At 33.8% G+C, this 18755-nt stretch overlaps 1 protein-coding gene across 4 annotated transcripts; it reads left to right on the forward strand.

The window, feature by feature from the left end:
• Window positions 1–981: 981 nt before the first annotated feature.
• On the forward strand, window positions 982–18700 carry LOC110650930 (serine/threonine-protein kinase AFC2). Of its 4 annotated transcripts, none has more exons than XM_058128938.1 (9): window positions 982–1344; window positions 3834–4548; window positions 4705–4858; window positions 17137–17228; window positions 17430–17586; window positions 17671–17735; window positions 17818–17915; window positions 18025–18127; window positions 18268–18700. In XM_058128938.1, exons 3-9 carry the CDS (start codon window positions 4840–4842, stop codon window positions 18415–18417), a joined length of 684 nt encoding a protein of 227 aa, XP_057984921.1. In that variant the 5' UTR covers window positions 982–1344; window positions 3834–4548; window positions 4705–4839; the 3' UTR covers window positions 18418–18700. The 4 variants fall into 4 exon arrangements, with proteins under 4 accessions (XP_057984921.1, XP_057984923.1, XP_057984922.1 ...); XM_058128940.1 differs by lacking the exon at window positions 982–1344 and having other exon boundaries at window positions 3092–3992; window positions 4488–4548; XM_058128939.1 differs by lacking the exon at window positions 982–1344 and having other exon boundaries at window positions 3092–3992; window positions 4522–4548.
• The last annotated feature ends 55 nt before the right edge of the window (window positions 18701–18755 follow it).

Raw genomic sequence — 18755 nt, forward strand, 5'->3', positions numbered from 1 at the left:
GAAATTTTGGAACCATCCTAGCATCATCTGTCTCATCACCCAATCTGTACATGTGCATATGCAGTCACATACTTAGTGACGTGCCCCACGTTCCTTAGCACAACCTCACCACTGAAGAAAATCAGTCCACTGTCCATTTTTACGCTCTGGGGTCTTCTTGAATACAGTGGAAAGAACGGTTCAAAGTGGGAATTGTGTGGTTGTTGTGCCTTTGTCAATCTCTGAAAAATCTTCTGCTTACGTTTATGCCTATCTTATTTCATAAGAAACCACAATGCCAACAAGGACAAACATTGAATTTGAGAGATGCATACGTCAAGCAACACTCTGTACTTCACATTATCTTTCAAATGGCTATCGAAGGTATATAGTTGATAGACACAAAGCTAACAGCTTCCATCTATAATGAAGTAAGACGAAAACCAGCTTTCTCTTCCATATTGACATCTTCGACTCCATTTGGTAGTTTCCAATAAAAATGACATTAACAGATACGCAAGTGCAAGCTTCACCAATGAAATTCCCAGTTTCATTTCCAGCTCTGAATAGCAAAAACTCAAAATTTTGTCTAAAATCAATGGAGCTATCAACAAATAGATTCTAATGCAAAACCATCACAAACAAGCACTATCAGAGATTTAGTGTCAAAATGATAAGAAAAGAACTATAGAATTCAGTTCTTTTACAGCACAAAATCTTATCAAAGCTCTTGTCTTGCATGATATCCACAGAGCATTCTGCTTCAAACAGTATACAGAAGGAAAGACATATCAATAATACAATACAAAAACAAGCATACATTATGATTTCAAGTTTCAAAGATTTTCTCAGAAACAATCTGCAGACATAGGAGCTGGAAATCTGAGGGAAAGGCAGATCGATGAGGCATCAAAGAAAGAAACCAAAATCAAAATTGACATATTAGGAATGAATCCATAATTCAGGTAAAATCGGATAATTTTATTATGTTATGGTTTCAGTCTACTCTTCAAGGAGGGTCTTATCCTATCTGAATTATTTATATATATTTTATTAAAAAAAAAAAAGGCCAACTCAACCACGGTTAAATTCCAGGCAATATATCTAACTAACTATGGTTAAGAAAAACGAACGGTCCAGATCAACTATTGGAAAAGAAATCCGAAAGTGCTAGCGTTGGGAAGTTATTCCTATTTGCAGAAGCTTAATCGATCACAGATCGATCAATCTACCGATAGGGTTCGAATTTCTGTCAATTATCAGATGGAGATGGACTACTTTACTCAGTTCCCTCACAATCACATGGATCGTCGTCCCAGAAAGAAGCCCAGATTTGCTTGGAATATTCCTCAAACTCACATAACGGTATTATTTATTTGTATTTTCTTCTTTCTTTTTTTTTTTTGTACCCAAAAAAAAAATTGGATATGGTTTTGAGTCAAAATCTTGTTTCTTGCTTTGTTTGTTTCCCTATTAAAAGAATTTCTGGGATTACACCTCCTCGATTGCCCAGATTTTTTTTTTTATAGATTTTGAGAAACTTTTCATGTCTAGAGAGAGAGAGAGAGAGAGAGAGAGAGAGAGAGAGAGAGAGTGTTTCTATTTCCACTGAAATAATTCCTGGAAATATTTTCCCAGAAAAGTCAATGTTAATAAATTGAGATTAGTGAATTTTATTATGTCAATCCATGTGCTAGATGAAATGATATAATCGGTTGATAAATTCCAAAGCATATGGATAAAGTGGATTCATATAGCTAACTCCATGTAGTGTGTAATTGAGACTTTTTTAGTTGAGTTCATTGAGTTTGATATGTATGGCATAGATGTTTGCTCATATAGTTTGATGGACTAAGAATCTGATTGGATTAGGATTTTTTTTATGTCAGTTTTTTTAATTCCTGGGATGACTCTGATTTGATTACTTTGATACTGTTTAAAAATTATGGAGTTGTTATTTGGTCTGGTAGTATATAAAGGAACGCCCTTGAAGTGAATTATTGAGGAAGGGGTAACTTTTTAATTACTGTTTGTGTTGCGAAGAATGAACAAATGGCTGTGTGTAGGCTCAGTCAGGATTGTATTATGGGCAAGAGGTGATACATGCATTTTACAAAGTTATTTAGGTTAAATTTTATGGTCATTTCATTCGCTTGTTAGTCACTTTTAGTCAATTTTATTAGTTATTTAGATAGTTTTTTATAATTATCAATTTTTAGATTAATTTATAATTTTATTTTGTTTTGTAGGAAAATTGATATTTTTGAGAGACTAAAAAGAAATTTTGGCAATGAAGAGTGATTCCTACAGCAAAAAATATCAAAAATAAAGTTTGAAAGTTGAAAAATGTAAGGTGGTCAAAATGTGCATAACCTGCTGCATAAGTTGTGCAGTTCTGCACAAGAAGAAGAAACAAACTCTCAAACCTGCCGAAATCTGCATAACTATTCTGTATGATTTATGCAAGCTCACGTCCTGCTTATGCAACTTCACAGAAAATTGCATTAACTTATGCTCGCAGTCTGCTTATGCAACTTCACGCAGAGAGTCTAAAACCTGCCGAAAACTGCATAAGGGCTTGCATAACTTATGCAGTCTACTTATGCAGTTTCATAGAAGTCTCCAAGGCTTGAAGAAACTGCACAACCAACCTACATAGCTTATGCAATATCACGGGAAACACCTGGAACCACTAATTTTACGTGGAATCTGCATAAGAAACTTGCACAATCTATGCAACTCTTCATAATGAGCTGGCAGAAGATTTTCCTCACGTGAACTTCACCTCAAACACACCATTTTAGGGCTATTTGTCAGAAAAATATAAATATGTCCTTATCTAATTTCAGAAAAAAAAAAAAAAAAGAGCAGCAGTAGGGGAAGAGTCAGAAAAACAGAGCAAAAATATCACTTCTCCATTTCTGAACCAGATTTGGAGTTTTTTTCCTTTCTTCTATATTTCCTACCTTTCTTGTATTGGGTTTCTTAGTTCTTAGCATAGACTCACTATCTATAATATTTACAAGAAATTCTGAGTTAATATGGAAATAAAACAAATATCTCAAATATTACATCCCAACTCCAGAATCTAATGAAAACTACTCACTATTCTGTGATTTTATGAATTTTGATTGGGTAATCCATATTTTGTGATTTTAATGAAGTTTTATTCATTTCTTGTGTGCTTAATGACATGCTTAGTGTATGATCGCATTAAGTATTGTTCTTAATCCATGGTTTAAGCACTAAAAGGAGAAAATTTTGTGATAGATAATCAAGAAATTGGATTTAATTAACTTAGATCTAGAAATAGACTAAGGATTAAGAGGATTTACAGATTAATTAAGGAACTTAATAGGTCTTGATTAGTTTTAACTCCACGAAAGTAGGATTAGATTGATTAAGGCACTCTTTATCTCACTCGAAAGAGTATTCAAAGGATTTAAGGATTAATATCCTTAAAACCCGTAAATTTCATAAGATTGGATAACCAATTTAAAAATCCCAAAATAGCTTGAATATGAACTCCCAAACTCCGAAATCGCCCCTTTTATCATTGTTAATTTCTAATCAAATTTAATTGCTTGCCATTTAAAATCTTGCTATATTTCAATTTGTTTATTTTAATTTGCCGCAAATTTAGTTGAATCATTACATTGTTGAATAAATTATTAATTTTGCATATATAAATTTTACACTTCAATATCTATCAATTTATTGCTTTAATTTCAAAAATAGTTTAAATTAATTAATTTTTATATCAAAAATTCGATCATTAACACAACTCCTCGTGCTAACGATATCTTTTCTATATTATTTGTACGACCCGTGCACTTGCGGTTGGGCACATCAAGAGGTTAGAAATGGAAGAAGCATTGGACCATCAAGGGTGTTCCCAGATGATACCAGTCTATTTGTAATGGGATTGGCTCAAAAAGGCTCTTCCCCATGGCGAGATGATGACAAAGATGGACATTACATGTTTGCTCTTGAGAAGAATTTAACCTCTCGCTGTAATTACACTTAATCACCATTGAATGCTTTTAAATTATAATGTTACTTGTGACTTGACATGTTGCATACTAAGCTTCATGCACCAATTGCCTCTTACATAAATAATTTTGCCTTCTTCAGTTTAATTACCTTTTCCATCTTTTGCTTGCAGTCTATGGTTTAATGAAATTTAAGTTTGAATTTTTTTTAAGACTATTTTCGTAATTTTGTTATTATGTATGTGAAATCGGAGTTAATATGTTTTAAAGCATCACATCCTCTGTCCTGTTCTGCAAAACTGTACCCAGTTTCCCCATGAAACTAAGAATGGCTTCGCTAGTAGCTTATATAAGATCTTTAAGAAAAAAGAAGAACAATAACAACAATTGCTTCCCTTTCTTTCAAAACACCACTTTTTTAATGATTTCTATCATTCTAATAAAATTTGAAAGCATTGAAGCTTGTTAATCTTTTTTTTTTTTTGACTTCTTGTGTTTTAATTCTTATTTTGCAAGTTTTCCTTCTACTCTTTTGCTTGTTTACCTGCAGACAAGATACAGAGAAAAGCTGGTGAAGGTTAGTATCCTTTCAAACAAGGAAATCTATCAGATTCTTTCTAATAACTGTAGCCTTTGTTTTTCTCTCTATATTCTTTCTGTTTATGGATGAATTTATATTTTAATGGTATATATTCACTCTCCTCATGCGTTGTAAGTTCTTATAATTCTACAGGAACCTTTGGTCAGGTTTTGGAATGCTGGGATAGGGAAGCAAGAGAGACGGTTGCCATAAAAGTTGTGCGAACTACAAAGAAATATCGTGAAGCAGTAATGTTGCAAATTGACGTGCTCCACCTGCTAGGAAAGTATGACAGAAATGGCAGTCGGTGAGTACAATTGCAATCACCTTTATTTGCTTCTTAGTAGGCTTTAAGGTAAATGATGCATACATTTTGCATAATCATTTAGGTTTAATTTCATAACCATTTTTATTTGATTATTAGTCATTTTTTAGCTAATTTTATTAGTTAATTAGTTAGTTTTTCATAATTATCGATTTTGGATTAATTTGTAATTTTTACTTTGTTTGGTAGGAAAAATGGTGTTTTTGAAGGACTAAAGAGAATTTTGCCATTGAGGAGTGTCTTCTACAGCAAAAAGATGCCAAAAGCAAGTTTTCAAGCTAAAATATGCATAGGAGGAAGAACACTTTCCAACCCAATTAAATGTGCATAAGGAGTGATAGCTTATGCACATTCTCACCTCCCTTATGCAGATTCACGAAATTGTGCATAACCTATGCAATAAAGAGTTCATTAATGAATGTATTCCTCCTAGAACATACTATTTTAGGAAAAATGCTATATATAGTCCCATTTTCTCATTTTAGAAGGGAGGCAAGGAGCAAAGAAAGAAAGGAGGAGGCTAATTTGAAGAGTCATTTCCACCTTCCACACCATTTTCAACTAAGATTTGCAGATTTCTTTCTTTCTTTACATTTTCTACATTTCTAGTATTTAATTAGCTTAGATTAAAGCTTTATTTCCATTTAAACTCATCATATCTTGTAAGCATTATGGATAGTGAGTAGTTTACTTTTGATAGTAAGGGTTGTAATATTTGAGATATTTATGGATTTTGATTGGGTAATCCATATTTTGTGGCCTTAATGAGTTTTATTCATTTCTTGTAATGACATGCTTAATGTAGGATCCCATTGAGTAATGTTCTTAATCCATGGTTGAAAAGGAGAAGGCCTTGTGATAGATAATCGGAAATTGGACTTAATTAACTTAGACCTAGAAATAGGCTAAGGATTAAGAGGATTCTTAATTAAAGAACTTAATGGGTCTTAATTAATTCTAACTCAGTAGGATTAGTTTGATTAAGGCACTCTTTGTCTCACAAAGGGAATTCAAAGGATTTAAGAATTAATCTCCTTAAAACTCATAAGTTTCATAAGATTGGACAACCAATTTAAAATCCCAAAATAGCTCGAATATGAAATCACCATTGTTAATTTCTAATCGAATTTAATCATTTGCCAATTTAAATATTGCCATATATTTCTATTTGATGCAATTTTAGTTTAATTAATACATTTTTGAATAGAATATTAATTTTGCACATTTAGATTTCATACTCCATTACCCATTAATTCATCATTTTAATCTCATAAATACTTCAATTTAGTCAACTTTTATATCGAAAATTCAATCATTAACACAACTCCTCGTGGGATCGATATTTTCTATACTACATCAAGTTTTTGCGCCCGCTGTCGGGAGTTGTTTGTTTAAGATTGAATTCTTGATTATTTTAGTTGTTTTTAGTTTTATCTTTGTTATCTTTTCATTTTGTGTTTGTTTGTTCTTTGTACCTTTAATCTTTTATGAGAAGAGCTAGAAGCTCAAGTGACACAACCTTTAATCTGAAATTGAGAAATTTTGTAAGGCCAACAAGAAAGAAACCGGAAGAAGGAAGGAAGTTAATTAGAAGCAAACATGGTGATGAAAGAGTTAGAATTGGTGTGAAATGGTCAAAACAATGAAAATGAAGCCCAAGGTGAAGAAGTTGTTAATGCAAATGTGCCTAGGGAAGTATGATGGATCATGCTTTTCCTCGTTTTGATGACTTGAGAGAGAAGACCAAGAATTGATGCAAATAGTTACAAGATGGATTTTGGAGTTCTTCAAATAATCCAAAACTCTCAATTTGGAGGACATCCTGAAAATCCACACACACAAAGATTGAAGCTATTCCCATTCTCTTTGAAAGATAGAGCATTGGATTGGCTTGATTCTTTACCTCACAACTCCATTACAAATTGGGAGCAATGCATTTCTTGCACAATATTTTCCAAAACTCAAAATCAAATGAAGAGAAGATGAAACTCTCTATGAATCATGGATGAGATGGAAGGAATTAGAGAGATTATGCACATCATGCCATTCCAAAATGGATGATAAATCAATTTCTACACAAATGTCAATTATTGATGCTCAAACAGGAGAATTTATTATAAAGCATGAAGATGAAGCTTATGAGTTATTAGAGAAAATTGCAAAGAATACTCATCTTTGGAGTAGTCCAAGAGGAGGAATGTATGATCTTGATCCATTCAACATGATTAATGCAAAGTTTGATGCACTTACAAATGTCCTTGCTAAGAAAATGGAAGATTTGAGTATGTTGGTTAGTTCATCATCAAATTTGGAAGTTCACAACAAGTGGCTTATGTGGAGTAGATTATGGAGAACAAGCAGCATATGTTGGTAATTATGGAAACAAGCAAATGGGAATCCTTATTCTCAAACTTACAATCCAAATTGGAGGAATCATCCCAACTTTTCATGGGAAGGTCAAGTTCAAAATCGAATTTTCAACAAGTTCCATATCAAAATAGGCAACCATTGCCCAATTTTGTGAGAAAAATATGAACCCTCCACCAAACAAAGAAGAACGAAATTCCACCATTCTTGCCAACCAAAATAAGCATGATGAGGAGATGAGAGAGGTGAAAGCAAGGTGGAACAAATGCAAACACACAACAAGCATCTTCCTCAAGTGCCAAATCTTGAAAATCCAAGAGAGCATTGTCAAGCTATTACTTTAAGAAGTGGTAAAGTTATAAATGATGAGAAGAGGAGAAGAGAGAAAATGAAAATGAGAGTGGAAAACAAGAGAGTGCAGAAAAATGTAAGGAGAAATTTGAAGAAAAGAAGAGAAGTATATACCTCACAAGCCACAACTTCCCTTTCCACAAAGATTTCACAAAGCCAAGCTTGATAGGCAATTTGGGAAGTTCTTAGAGGTTTTGAAGAAACTTTACATAAATGTGCCTTTTGTTGATGCTCTTTCACAAATGCCCTCTTATGCAAAATTCTTGAAAGAAATTCTCTCAAACAAGAGAAAACTTGAAGATGATGAAACTGAAGAATGTAGTGCTATCCTCCAAAGGAAACTTCCTCCAAAGCTTAAGGATCCAGGAGTTTTCAATTCCATGCCACATTGGAGAGTCTTGTTCTACAAAAGCTCTATGTGATTTAGGGGCAGTGTTAGCCTTATGCCCTTTCTATCTATGAGAAGCTCAACATGGGAGATCTAAAGCCAACCCATATTTAAGGTTGAAAAGTTCTATATAGACTTTGTCATCTTGGACATGGAGGAAGATTCTAATATCCCAATTATCTTGGGAGACGAGCATTGATTGATGTGAAAGGAGAAAAGCTTACTCTTAGGGTTGGTGAAGAGCAATTAATTTTCAATATTAATAACTCTATGAAGAAGCATCATTGCTTGAGAGTTGATATTATTGATGTTGAAGAACACTAAAGAAATATCCGAAGATCCACTTGAAAATTGTTTGGCTCATGGAGGATATACTCAACACTTAGAGGAAGTCCACCATTCATTTTTTCAACTCACACAAAGCAACCATCATTCAAGGAAGAAGATGCAATTGTAAATGCAAATTTGAGTACTTGTTGTTAAGAGTGTTGAGAAAATTTAGGAAAGTTTTGGGATACACCATAGATGACATTAAGGAATAAGCCCACATTTTTGCATGCATAGAATAAGAAAATTGTAAACCATCTATTGAACATCAAAAGAGGTTGAACCCAAATATGAAAGAAGTTGTTAAAGGAAATTTTGAAGTTGCTTGATGCAGGATCATATATCCCATCTACATGTTGTTCCAAAAGTCAAAAATGAAAATAATGAATTAATTCCCACTAGAACGGTGACTAGTTGGCGAATGTGCATAGATTGAAAATTAAATGTTGCCACTAGAAAAGATCACTTTCCACTTCCCTTCATTGATCAAATGTTGGAAAGACTAGCTAGGCATTCTTACTTTTGCTATTTAGATGGATATTTTTTCAAATCCCTATTCATCCAAATGATCAAGAGAAAACCACTTTTACTTGTCCATATGGAACCTTTGCTTATAGAAGGATGCCATTTGGGTTGTGTAATGCACTGCATGATGGCAATCTTCTCGATTTCATTGAAGACATAATGGAGGTTTTTATGGACGATTTTATGGATCTTCTTTTGATATATGCTTAGCTAACCTTTCTAAAATTTGACCTTGTGTTAAAAAAGTGTCATTTCATGGTATAGTGCTTGGACATTTGGTGTCTGAGGAATAGAGGTTGATAAAGCCAAAGTTGAAGTGATAGAGAAGATGGCTCCTCCTACCAATGTTAGGACATGCTTTATTAAGGATTTTTCTAAAATAGCTAAACCTTTGTCTAATTTGTTAAGTAATGACACACCATTTGAATTTGACCAAGAGTGTTTGGATGCCTTTAATCATGCAACCACGATTGGAGCCTACCTTTTGAAATTATGTGTGATGCTAGCAACTATGCCTTGGTCAAAGAAAGGACAAAAGGCTTATGCTATTTATTATGCTAGTAGAACGGATGAGGCTCAAACAAATTATGCAACAGGAATTTTTGGCAATTGTCTTTGCATTGGAAAAGTTACATTATTGACTCAAAGGTGGTTATATTTGATCATGCTCATTAGGTGGATGAATTTGATTTGGAGATTAGAGATAAGAAAGGGATAATCTTAGTAGGTTGAAATTGGATGGTGAAGAATTGGATGAAATCCTATTGATGAGTTTTTCTTGGATGAACAACTTTTCTCTCTTGTTGCTAAACTACCTTGGTATCGGACTTTGTGAATTATTTATCTTGTGGAGTTTTACCTCTAGGTATAACATGGCAACAAAAGAAAAGTTATGAAGTGAAGTTTTATAGATGGGATGATCCTTTACTCTTTAGGAGATGTTGTGATGATCTAATTAGAAGATGTATTCTGAAGAGGAAATCCAGAGTATTTTGCATCATTGCCATATTATGGAGGACATTTTGGCATCTCTAAGTAGTAAAATTTGTTTCTTTTGGCCAAATCTTTTTAAGGATGTGAGGAAATTTGTGTTGGATTGTGATAAATGTCAAAGAAGTGGAAATTTGTCAAAAGGAGATCAAATGCCCTAAATAATATTCTTGAAGTGGAATTATTTGATGTTTGGGAATAGATTTTATGGGGCCATTCTCCTTCATATGGTAATAGATACATCTTAGTTGGGGTTGACTATGTGTCAAAGTGGGTGGAAGCTATTGCAACTCCAACTAATGATGCTAGAGTGGTAGTAAAATTTTTGAAAAATTTGTCTTGATTTGGAGCTCTAGGGCTATAATTAGTGATGGGGTTCCCATTTTTGTAATAAGCAATTTGAGAGCTTAATGAGGAAGTATGGTGTAGTGCACAAGATAGCTACCCCATACCATCCTCAAACACAAGTTGAAATTTCTACAGAGAGCTCAAGCATATTTTGGAGAAGAACAATTCTAGGAAAGATTGGTCTATCAAACTAGATGATGCTTTATGGGCATATACAAAACCCCTATAGGAACTACTCCCTTTAGGTTGGTGTATGGTAAGTCTTGTCATTTAGGAGCTAGAACATAGAGCATATTGGGCCATTCGGACCTTGAATTTTGATCTTATGAGAAAAGGTTGTTACAACTTAATGAGCTTGAGGAATTGAGGATGGATGCTTATGAAAGTGCGTATTTACAAAGAAAGAACTAAAGTTTGGCATGATAAGCATCGAGGAAAAAGGAATTCAAAGAAGGTGATTCAGTTTTGTTGTTCAACTCAAGATTGAAATTGTTCCTGGAAAACTCAAGTCATGGTCCATATAGAGTTTCTAAGGTTTTCCCTTATGGAGCAATAGAAATTTGGAGTGAAAAAATTTTAAGGTCAATGGGCATAGATTGAAGCATTACATAGCTCTCCAATCCCTCACCTCTTTAAATTCATGAAAAGTCAAGGACTATAAATTAGCCCTCTTGGGAGGCATCCCAAGTCCTTTTATTTTGCTTTTATTGATTTACTTTCATTTTCATTAATTTTGTTTTTATCTTAAATCTCAAATTAAAATTTTGACATTGTTAAATCTTGTCCCTTGTAGATGTAATTCAATGAAGAAAAGTAATTCTTAACTTGGAAAATTTTGTCCTTCAAACAATCTAGTTCATGCAGAGGAAAATAAAAAAATGGCTCATGTTTTTGATGAGGTTGGATGTATTTAAATGGAGGAAGGCTAGTGGAGGAAAAGTATCTAAAAATAGAATCTGCAGATCACTTGTGTTTTTGGTGAGGTTGGGTGGGTAATTTTCTAATATTTGTGCTTATAATGATATTATGGTGGTAAGTTGGTCATTTTTTGAACTTCTTTGGGGTTATAGGATACAAGGTAGAAATGTTGCATTTTCTTGACAAATCTTGGAGATTTCATTTCTCATTTGTGGTTAGATGCAACTTCATGCAAATTTTATGGAGTTTTATGTGCTAAATGTTGATTTGCAAAATTTGAGTCAAAATGGCATAGCTCTCAAAGGTCTTTTATGTAGGATCCATTTTTACATGCTTGTGTGATGCACTTTATGAACTTTGAATATATTGATGTGTTTTTGATGAAAATTTCTCATGGTTTGTGCTTCATAGAATTATATTTCATCATTCAGGTATCTTTCACACTTGCAATCCATGTTCTATTGCATTCTTGATCTTGTTGAATTTGTGCATAAATAGCTTATGCAATCTGCATGACCAAAATTCTTGCCATTTTCCACCTTTATTGCAAGTGCATAAGTGCATAGCTTATGCAACTCTGCATAACCTCATTTGTCAAATTTCATATCAAAACTTGCATAAGGTGAGTGCATGACTTATGCACATTTGCATAACTTCAAATCCTTCATTTTCTCTCAAGTTTGCATAAGGAAGGTGCATAAGCTATGCATAACCAAAATCCAAAGCTCAGTGCATAACCAAAAATCAACGAGGATGCATAAGGAAGGTGCATAAGTTATGCATACGCATAACCAAGATCTCCAAAAATCAATTCAGAAGAGTGCATAAGCGAGTGCATAACCTATGCACTGAAAATCCCAAACATAAGCAATGTGCATAGCCTATGCAATTTCAAAACCTAGTGCATAAACCAAAATTCAAAAAAAAACCATTCTAGAGATGCAAGTGCATAACTTATGCACTCCGCTCCTCACCATTAAACATGCATAAGATAACCTATGCACTTGTGCATAAGCACTTTAAATATAAATCCTTTTGAAACACGCCAGAGTTATGCATAAATCATTTTCCCCTCCTACAACCCGATTCAAATTCATTTGACCATTCCCACCACCTCCACTTCTTCAACCTTCATTCTTTCTCTCTCCCATCTTCTCCATCCTAAATCCCCTACATTTTCATTTCCCTATCTCTTCTCCAATCGACCATGGATTCCCCTCCACATTCCCCGCCTCCTCTTGAAGTCACTCCATTGTCTTCGATACATCCCCTTCCAATCCTCCACCACAAACGACACCACCACCACCTCCATCAACAACATACAAATGCAAAATCCGATCCAAATACCCATGTCCTCTGCTCCTCCAAAGACCCACCCACCCCATTTGGAGCCACCTCCTAAAAGCCAAAAGCTCGACAATTAACCCCATTTGTATCAAAGCTACTGGCCTCTCACGATACAATTCAAACAAAAGACTCAAAGATATAAGGGTACAACCTACTAGGTATATAGATGCTCTACAATCTATGGGTTTATTTGATAATGTAGTTGCATTTCTTATGGGTTGGTGCATAAGCAAGAGGTAGTTTATCCAATTCTAGTTTTGGAGTTTATTTCTTCATTCTCTGCTACCCTCAACTTGCATGATGTAGACCATAAGCCAATTATGACATTTAGATGCTTGGGGCAAAATAGCATTGGATCAATTTCATAGCATTTTTGGTTTTGCAATTGATGGGTTCTTTAGAGTACCACAAATCTGCCCAATTTTGGAGAATCATAACAAACCAACCCCAAACCTTCTGGTAGGTCCAAAACATCCCAAATCCTTGACACTTAGGTTTATTCATAGGTTGATGGCTAGCACCATATTAACTATTTATGTTATGGTGTGCATTTCACAAAGTTAAGGTGTCTTTACTTCTTTATATTGCCACCAAATCCATTGGTGACATTGTTTTGGGTGGGCTCATCATTTTGGCTTTAATAGCACTCAATCCGAGGACACTTCCTATTTTGATTTTCATTTATCATATTTTGATGAAACCTTTCACAACACTCATTCCTCAACCTACCTCATCCTCCTCCATTCAACACTAAAGCCTTATTCACCTACCTCAGTGATGATATCTACTTTGTGGATAGGAAGCTGGTCTTGATACACTAAAGGATCGTCATGATCAACTATTTGACCTTGTCATGGAAAAAGGAGATGGTGAAGCAACTCATGATGTTCATGCCACCCCACCTCCATCACCTCCTCGCACCATCATTCAACATCCTTGGACAAAGGAAAAACAATAGACATAGATTAGTGTTTAGTTTACTTTTGTTCAATCTTGTAGGACCTTTTCTTTGTAAATATGTTCAAACATTTATACTGTGTTTTGGATTTTGTTGCTTTGTTCTGAAGTAGTTTCTTTTAAATTTTCTTTTGAAGTTTTATTGAATAGCTATTACATTAGTCCTCTTTGATTTTTATTGCACTTATTGCCTTTTTGTACATATTTGCCCATACTATATTTCCATACTTTGGTTGTACATTTCAATTTCCTCATGCATAACCTTTGCATACTGTGCAACTCTTTCTCGCAGAAATCGCACAAGTTGTATTTGCCTATGCAACATCTATTGCCTCTTATATGCACATGTGAATTCTCATATAACTCTTTCTTTTTGTTCTTATTTTTACAATTCTGGTCAATATTATTTGCTTTGAGTTTTGGATATTTTGAGACATTGAGGACAATGTCTAATTTTGAGTTTGGAGGTGCACATTTTGATTTTTAGCTTTATTTTTCACATTTTGAGTATAAGAGCATCTCATCCCATTTCATTTACATATATTGTAAATATTTTACATATACATCCATACATACATATTCATTACACATTTACACACACATTATACATCACTTAGAAATTGTACAAATTGCATACAAATAGGCTTCCTCCATTTAGTTCATGTATTACTCATTTTAGGAATCATACACCATGCATTAAAATCTTTTGCCAAATCCCTTGAGTATTGAAAATGTGCCTATGAAAGTGATTTGACTCACCTTTTAGTTGGGTTTGTGGATTGAAAGTTTCCTAAAAGGTGCAAGGTTTTGAAGTGTCTATCCCTTGCCTATATCTTCTGCCACCCAACTAGTCATTTGGAGATGGAAGTGTTTAGAGGAATTATTGGATATAAGGTAGTCAAATGATGTCTCACCAATCCTAGAACAAATTTTCTAAACCTTCTTGAAAAGAGAGATGATTAGGCATTCTTTGATTTAAACCTTCTCATTTTAAACCTTTGGCCCTTTTTCCCAACTAAAATTTATCCTTGCAAACCCCTTTGAGCCTTTTTGTCCCTAATTTTTCTTGAAACCCTTATTACTACCTAGCCAATGAACCAAACACTCCAACCCTTTTCATGAGAATAATTATTCATAATATTAGGTACATAAAATAAAAAAATAAAATAAAAGGAGAAGAAATACTTGTCACCTTGTAAAAGTTCTAGTATATGTGATTTTCAATATTGCCAAACAAAATGAAAGAAATCCACCCAAAGTATCAAAAGAAATGAGTTTGGGGTGGCAATTTTAGGGACAATCATCAAAGAAAAATACAAAATACAAGTTAAAGTATCAAAATGTCCCTCCATTTTTATGTGTTTTGTAAACTATGACAATTCTCATTGTGTATTCTTCTCTCCCATATATATAAAAAATACATATATATATATAATAAAGTGTACCTTATGTTTAAAAATTGAATATATTCTCATGCTTTGAATACTTTTTACCCATCTTTCTTCTTAGCCTAATTTTAAACCCCATGTCCTCATTACATCCCTAACAAGACCTTTGATCTCTTGATAGTACTTGCTACATTAGTGGAGATAGGAGTAGGGAATTTGCCTATGGGATTGGAAAACTATTCATCTATTCATTCAATTCTATCATTCCATGTTGAGATACTTTGGTTATCAATTGTCCTAGAATTCCTTTTGAGCATGACTCTCTCTTTTGATTAGTTGGTTTGGGGATTTGAATGATAATTGACTTGATGGCTTGAAAGCTTGGATAAGCATTAAATTCTTTGCATTTTGAAGGATGGGTATATGGATTGTTGGTATGGCTAAAGGTGTGTTAAGTTACCTTAATGAGTGATTTTCATAACTCTTTGGATAAGGCACCCTTAAAAACTTTGCACCACATTTTAAAGTTTGCTTGAGGACAAGCAAAAGCTTGAGTTTATTTGATGCATACATTTTGCATAATCATTTAGGTTTAATTTCATAACCATTTTTATTTGATTATTAGTCATTTTTTAGCTAATTTTATTAGTTAATTAGTTAGTTTTTCATAATTGTCGATTTTGGATTAATTTGTAATTTTTACTTTGTTTGGTAGGAAAAATGGTGTTTTTGAAGGACTAAAGAGAATTTTGCCATTGAGGAGTGTCTTCAAAAGATGCCAAAAGCAAGTTTTCAAGCTAAAATATGCATAGAGGAGGAAGAACATAAAGAGTTCATTAATGAGTGCGTAAGATTCCCTTAATGTATTCCTCCTAGAACATACTATTTTAGGGCTCCATGTAAAAATGCTATATATAGTCCCATTTTCTCATTTTAGAAGGGAGGCAAGGAGCAAAGAAAGAAAGGAGGAGGCTATTTGAAGAGTCATTTCCACCTTCCACACCATTTTCAACTAAGATTGATTTCTTTCTTTCTTTACATTTTTCTACATTTCTAGTATTTAATTCCTTACTTCTTAGCTTAGATTAAAGCTTTATTTCCATTTAAACTCATCATATCTTGTAAGCATTATGGATAGTGAGTAGTTTACTTTTGATGTAAGGGTTGTAATATTTGAGATATTTGTGGATTTTGATTGGGTAATCCATATTTTGTGGCCTTAATGAGTTTTATTCATTTCTTGTAATGACATGCTTAATGTAGGATCCCATTGAGTAATGTTCTTAATCCATGGTTGAAGCAGAAAGGAGAAGGCCTTGTGATAGATAATCGGAAATTGGACTTAATTAACTTAGACCTAGAAATAGGCTAAGGATTAAGAGGATTCTTAATTAAAGAACTTAATGGGTCTTAATTAATTCTAACTCAGTAGGATTAGTTTGATTAAGGCACTCTTTGTCTCAAATTCAAAGGATTTAAGAATTAATATCCTTAAAACTCATAAGTTTCATAAGATTGGACAACCAATTTAAAATCCCAAAATACCATTGTTAATTTCTAATCGAATTTAATCATTTGCCAATTTAAATATTGCCATATCTGAACTTGCTTATTTCTATTTGATGCAATTTTAGTTTAATTAATACATTTTTGAATAGAATATTAATTTTGCACATTTAGATTTCATACTCCATTACCCATTAATTCATCATTTTAATCTCATAAATACTTCAATTTAGTCAACTTTTATATCAAAAATTCAATAATTAACACAACTATCGATATTTTCTGTGCCAATTGTTAAGAGGACTTATTCTTTGCAGTTGTGTTCAAATACGAAACTGGTTTGATTATCGTAATCATATCTGTATTGTAAGTATATCATTAATTTACAATGCCATTTCCCCGTCTTCGCAAATATTCTAGGGATTAAGACTTGGTAGTGGATTTAAATGGTTTAACAGTTTTTTGAGATGCTTGGACCAAGCTTGTATGATTTTCTTCGGAAAAATAATTATCACTCATTTGCAGTTGATCTTGTCAGTGAGCTTGGCAGACAACTGTTGGAATGTGTACCATGTGTGTGGTCATTGCTTCTGCTATTTCTCTTGCCTTAGTTGCAAACTGTTTTTTTTTTTTCCAAGTTGCATGGACGGCACTATTATACTGCTTAGTGTTGTTTTTGTTTTTTTGTTTTCCCTTTTTCTTTTTCTTTTTGCCTTTTCAGTTGCGTTTGGTTAATAAATCCCTTTCTTTATTCTTTCCATTAAGCATTTCCTCACTAATGCGATGTCAACTTTGAGGCTGGACTATTAAAATGCTTGTGTTGACTCTTTAATTTTTAATTTCTGCAGTCATGTGTGATTTGCGCCTCATTCATTCAGACTTGAAGCCGGAGAATATTCTTTTTGTATCTCCAGAATATGTAAAAATACCAGACTACAGGGTACACCTTTTATTGTGGATGTTTCTGCATCAATCTGTACTACACCTTTTATTGTTGATGTTTCTGCATCAATCCTCACTACGTTAGTAATGAAAATAAATTTCTGTTTGCCTCGTCATTTGTGTTTGATAAAGGTTTTTGCTTTTTTACTCTCATGTAAAACTATTGAGTTTTAACTCCATTAATATTCTACTATTGCAGGTTCCATCAATCTCACCCACTGAAGGGGCCCATTACAAGAGATTGCCAAAGTCAAGTACTATTAAGGTTATTGATTTTGGAAGCACAGCTTATGGACATCACGAGCACAACTGTCTTGTCTCAACCCGGCACTACCGTGCACCTGAGGTTATTCTAGGTATGCTAGTCTTTGGTCTCTGCTTGGATCTTTTGTCATCACTTATTTATTGTAATTAATATATAAGCTTGTTTGGTTGACCAGGGCTTGGATGGAGTTTTCCATGTGATATATGGAGTGTTGGTTGTATCTTGGTAGAACTTTTCTTCGTAGGTTCACAATATCTGTGAAGTTCATAAAGTGCATTCTAATACGAAAAAGCTTAAAGGATACAAGTATAATTGTTTGCAGGGAGAAGCATTGTTTCAGACACATAAGAACTTAGAGCACTTGGCTATGATGGAGAGGGTTTTGGGCCCATTTCCTCAGCGCATGTTGAGAAGAGCAGAGTATGTGCTCTTCTAATACTGTTTTTTTTTAACACAAAACTTTGCGAAGAAAAACTTCATTATATAAATTTACTCACTTTTTGGGGGTGGGGGGGTGTGATTGAGTCAGCCGGCACGCAGAGAAGTATGTTAGAAGGGGTAGGTTGAAATGGCTAGATGTGGCATCGTCTCGGGAAAGCATCAAGGCAGTCATGAAGTTACCTCGCCTTCAGGTGTATATGAGCTACTGTTGTTACCTTGGAGTTTCATTGTACCATTTCCGGGGGACAAGTTTCAGAAAATTTGCTCATAGGATTTGTCCATATTTATCCTCATATGCTCATTTTTTTGGATTGTGTATTTCTATTAGCAGAATCTAGTAATGCAGCATGTTGATCACTCTGCTGGGGATATCATTGATCTCTTGCAAGCTCTTCTCAGGTATGATCCGTCCAAAAGACTAACAGCTCATGATGCCCTCAGGCATTCCTTCTTTACAAGAGATCATTGCAAGAGATTTTAAAGAGAGGAGTTTGTGTTTTCTTATTGTGAAAGGTTCTATTTGGTCATTTGGTAATGAGTTAAACTGGCTGGTCTGGATTCGTGTGTTTTTTCTTTTCTGTATTATTTAATGTACTTGTTGTCAATGCTGAGTGGAAAGGGCTAGCCAGGATTTTGAGGCATTTTGTAGTCTTCGTCATATTGAGCATTTGTAAATAAAGCCTGTTATAAGGAGAAGTTTTCTCCAGTTTTAATGTTATGTAAATAAGGACTTGACGTCCTAAATGGAATTCTGCATTTTATTATTTTTGGGTACATCAGAAATGAAAACTCTGCAGTCATGGATAAAAACATATATGG

This window comes from Hevea brasiliensis, chromosome 10 (assembly GCF_030052815.1).
Source record: "Hevea brasiliensis isolate MT/VB/25A 57/8 chromosome 10, ASM3005281v1, whole genome shotgun sequence".
Classification (NCBI taxonomy): Eukaryota; Viridiplantae; Streptophyta; class Magnoliopsida; order Malpighiales; family Euphorbiaceae; genus Hevea; species Hevea brasiliensis.

Bases quoted from the DNA above. Each gene is read 5' to 3' on its own strand.
- LOC110650930 (XM_058128938.1), top strand. The intron at 17,587-17,670 runs GTATGCTAGTCT...TTGGTTGACCAG, and splicing joins TGCACCTGAGGTTATTCTAG to GGCTTGGATGGAGTTTTCCA. The intron at 17,916-18,024 runs GTATGTGCTCTT...TGATTGAGTCAG, and splicing joins CGCATGTTGAGAAGAGCAGA to CCGGCACGCAGAGAAGTATG.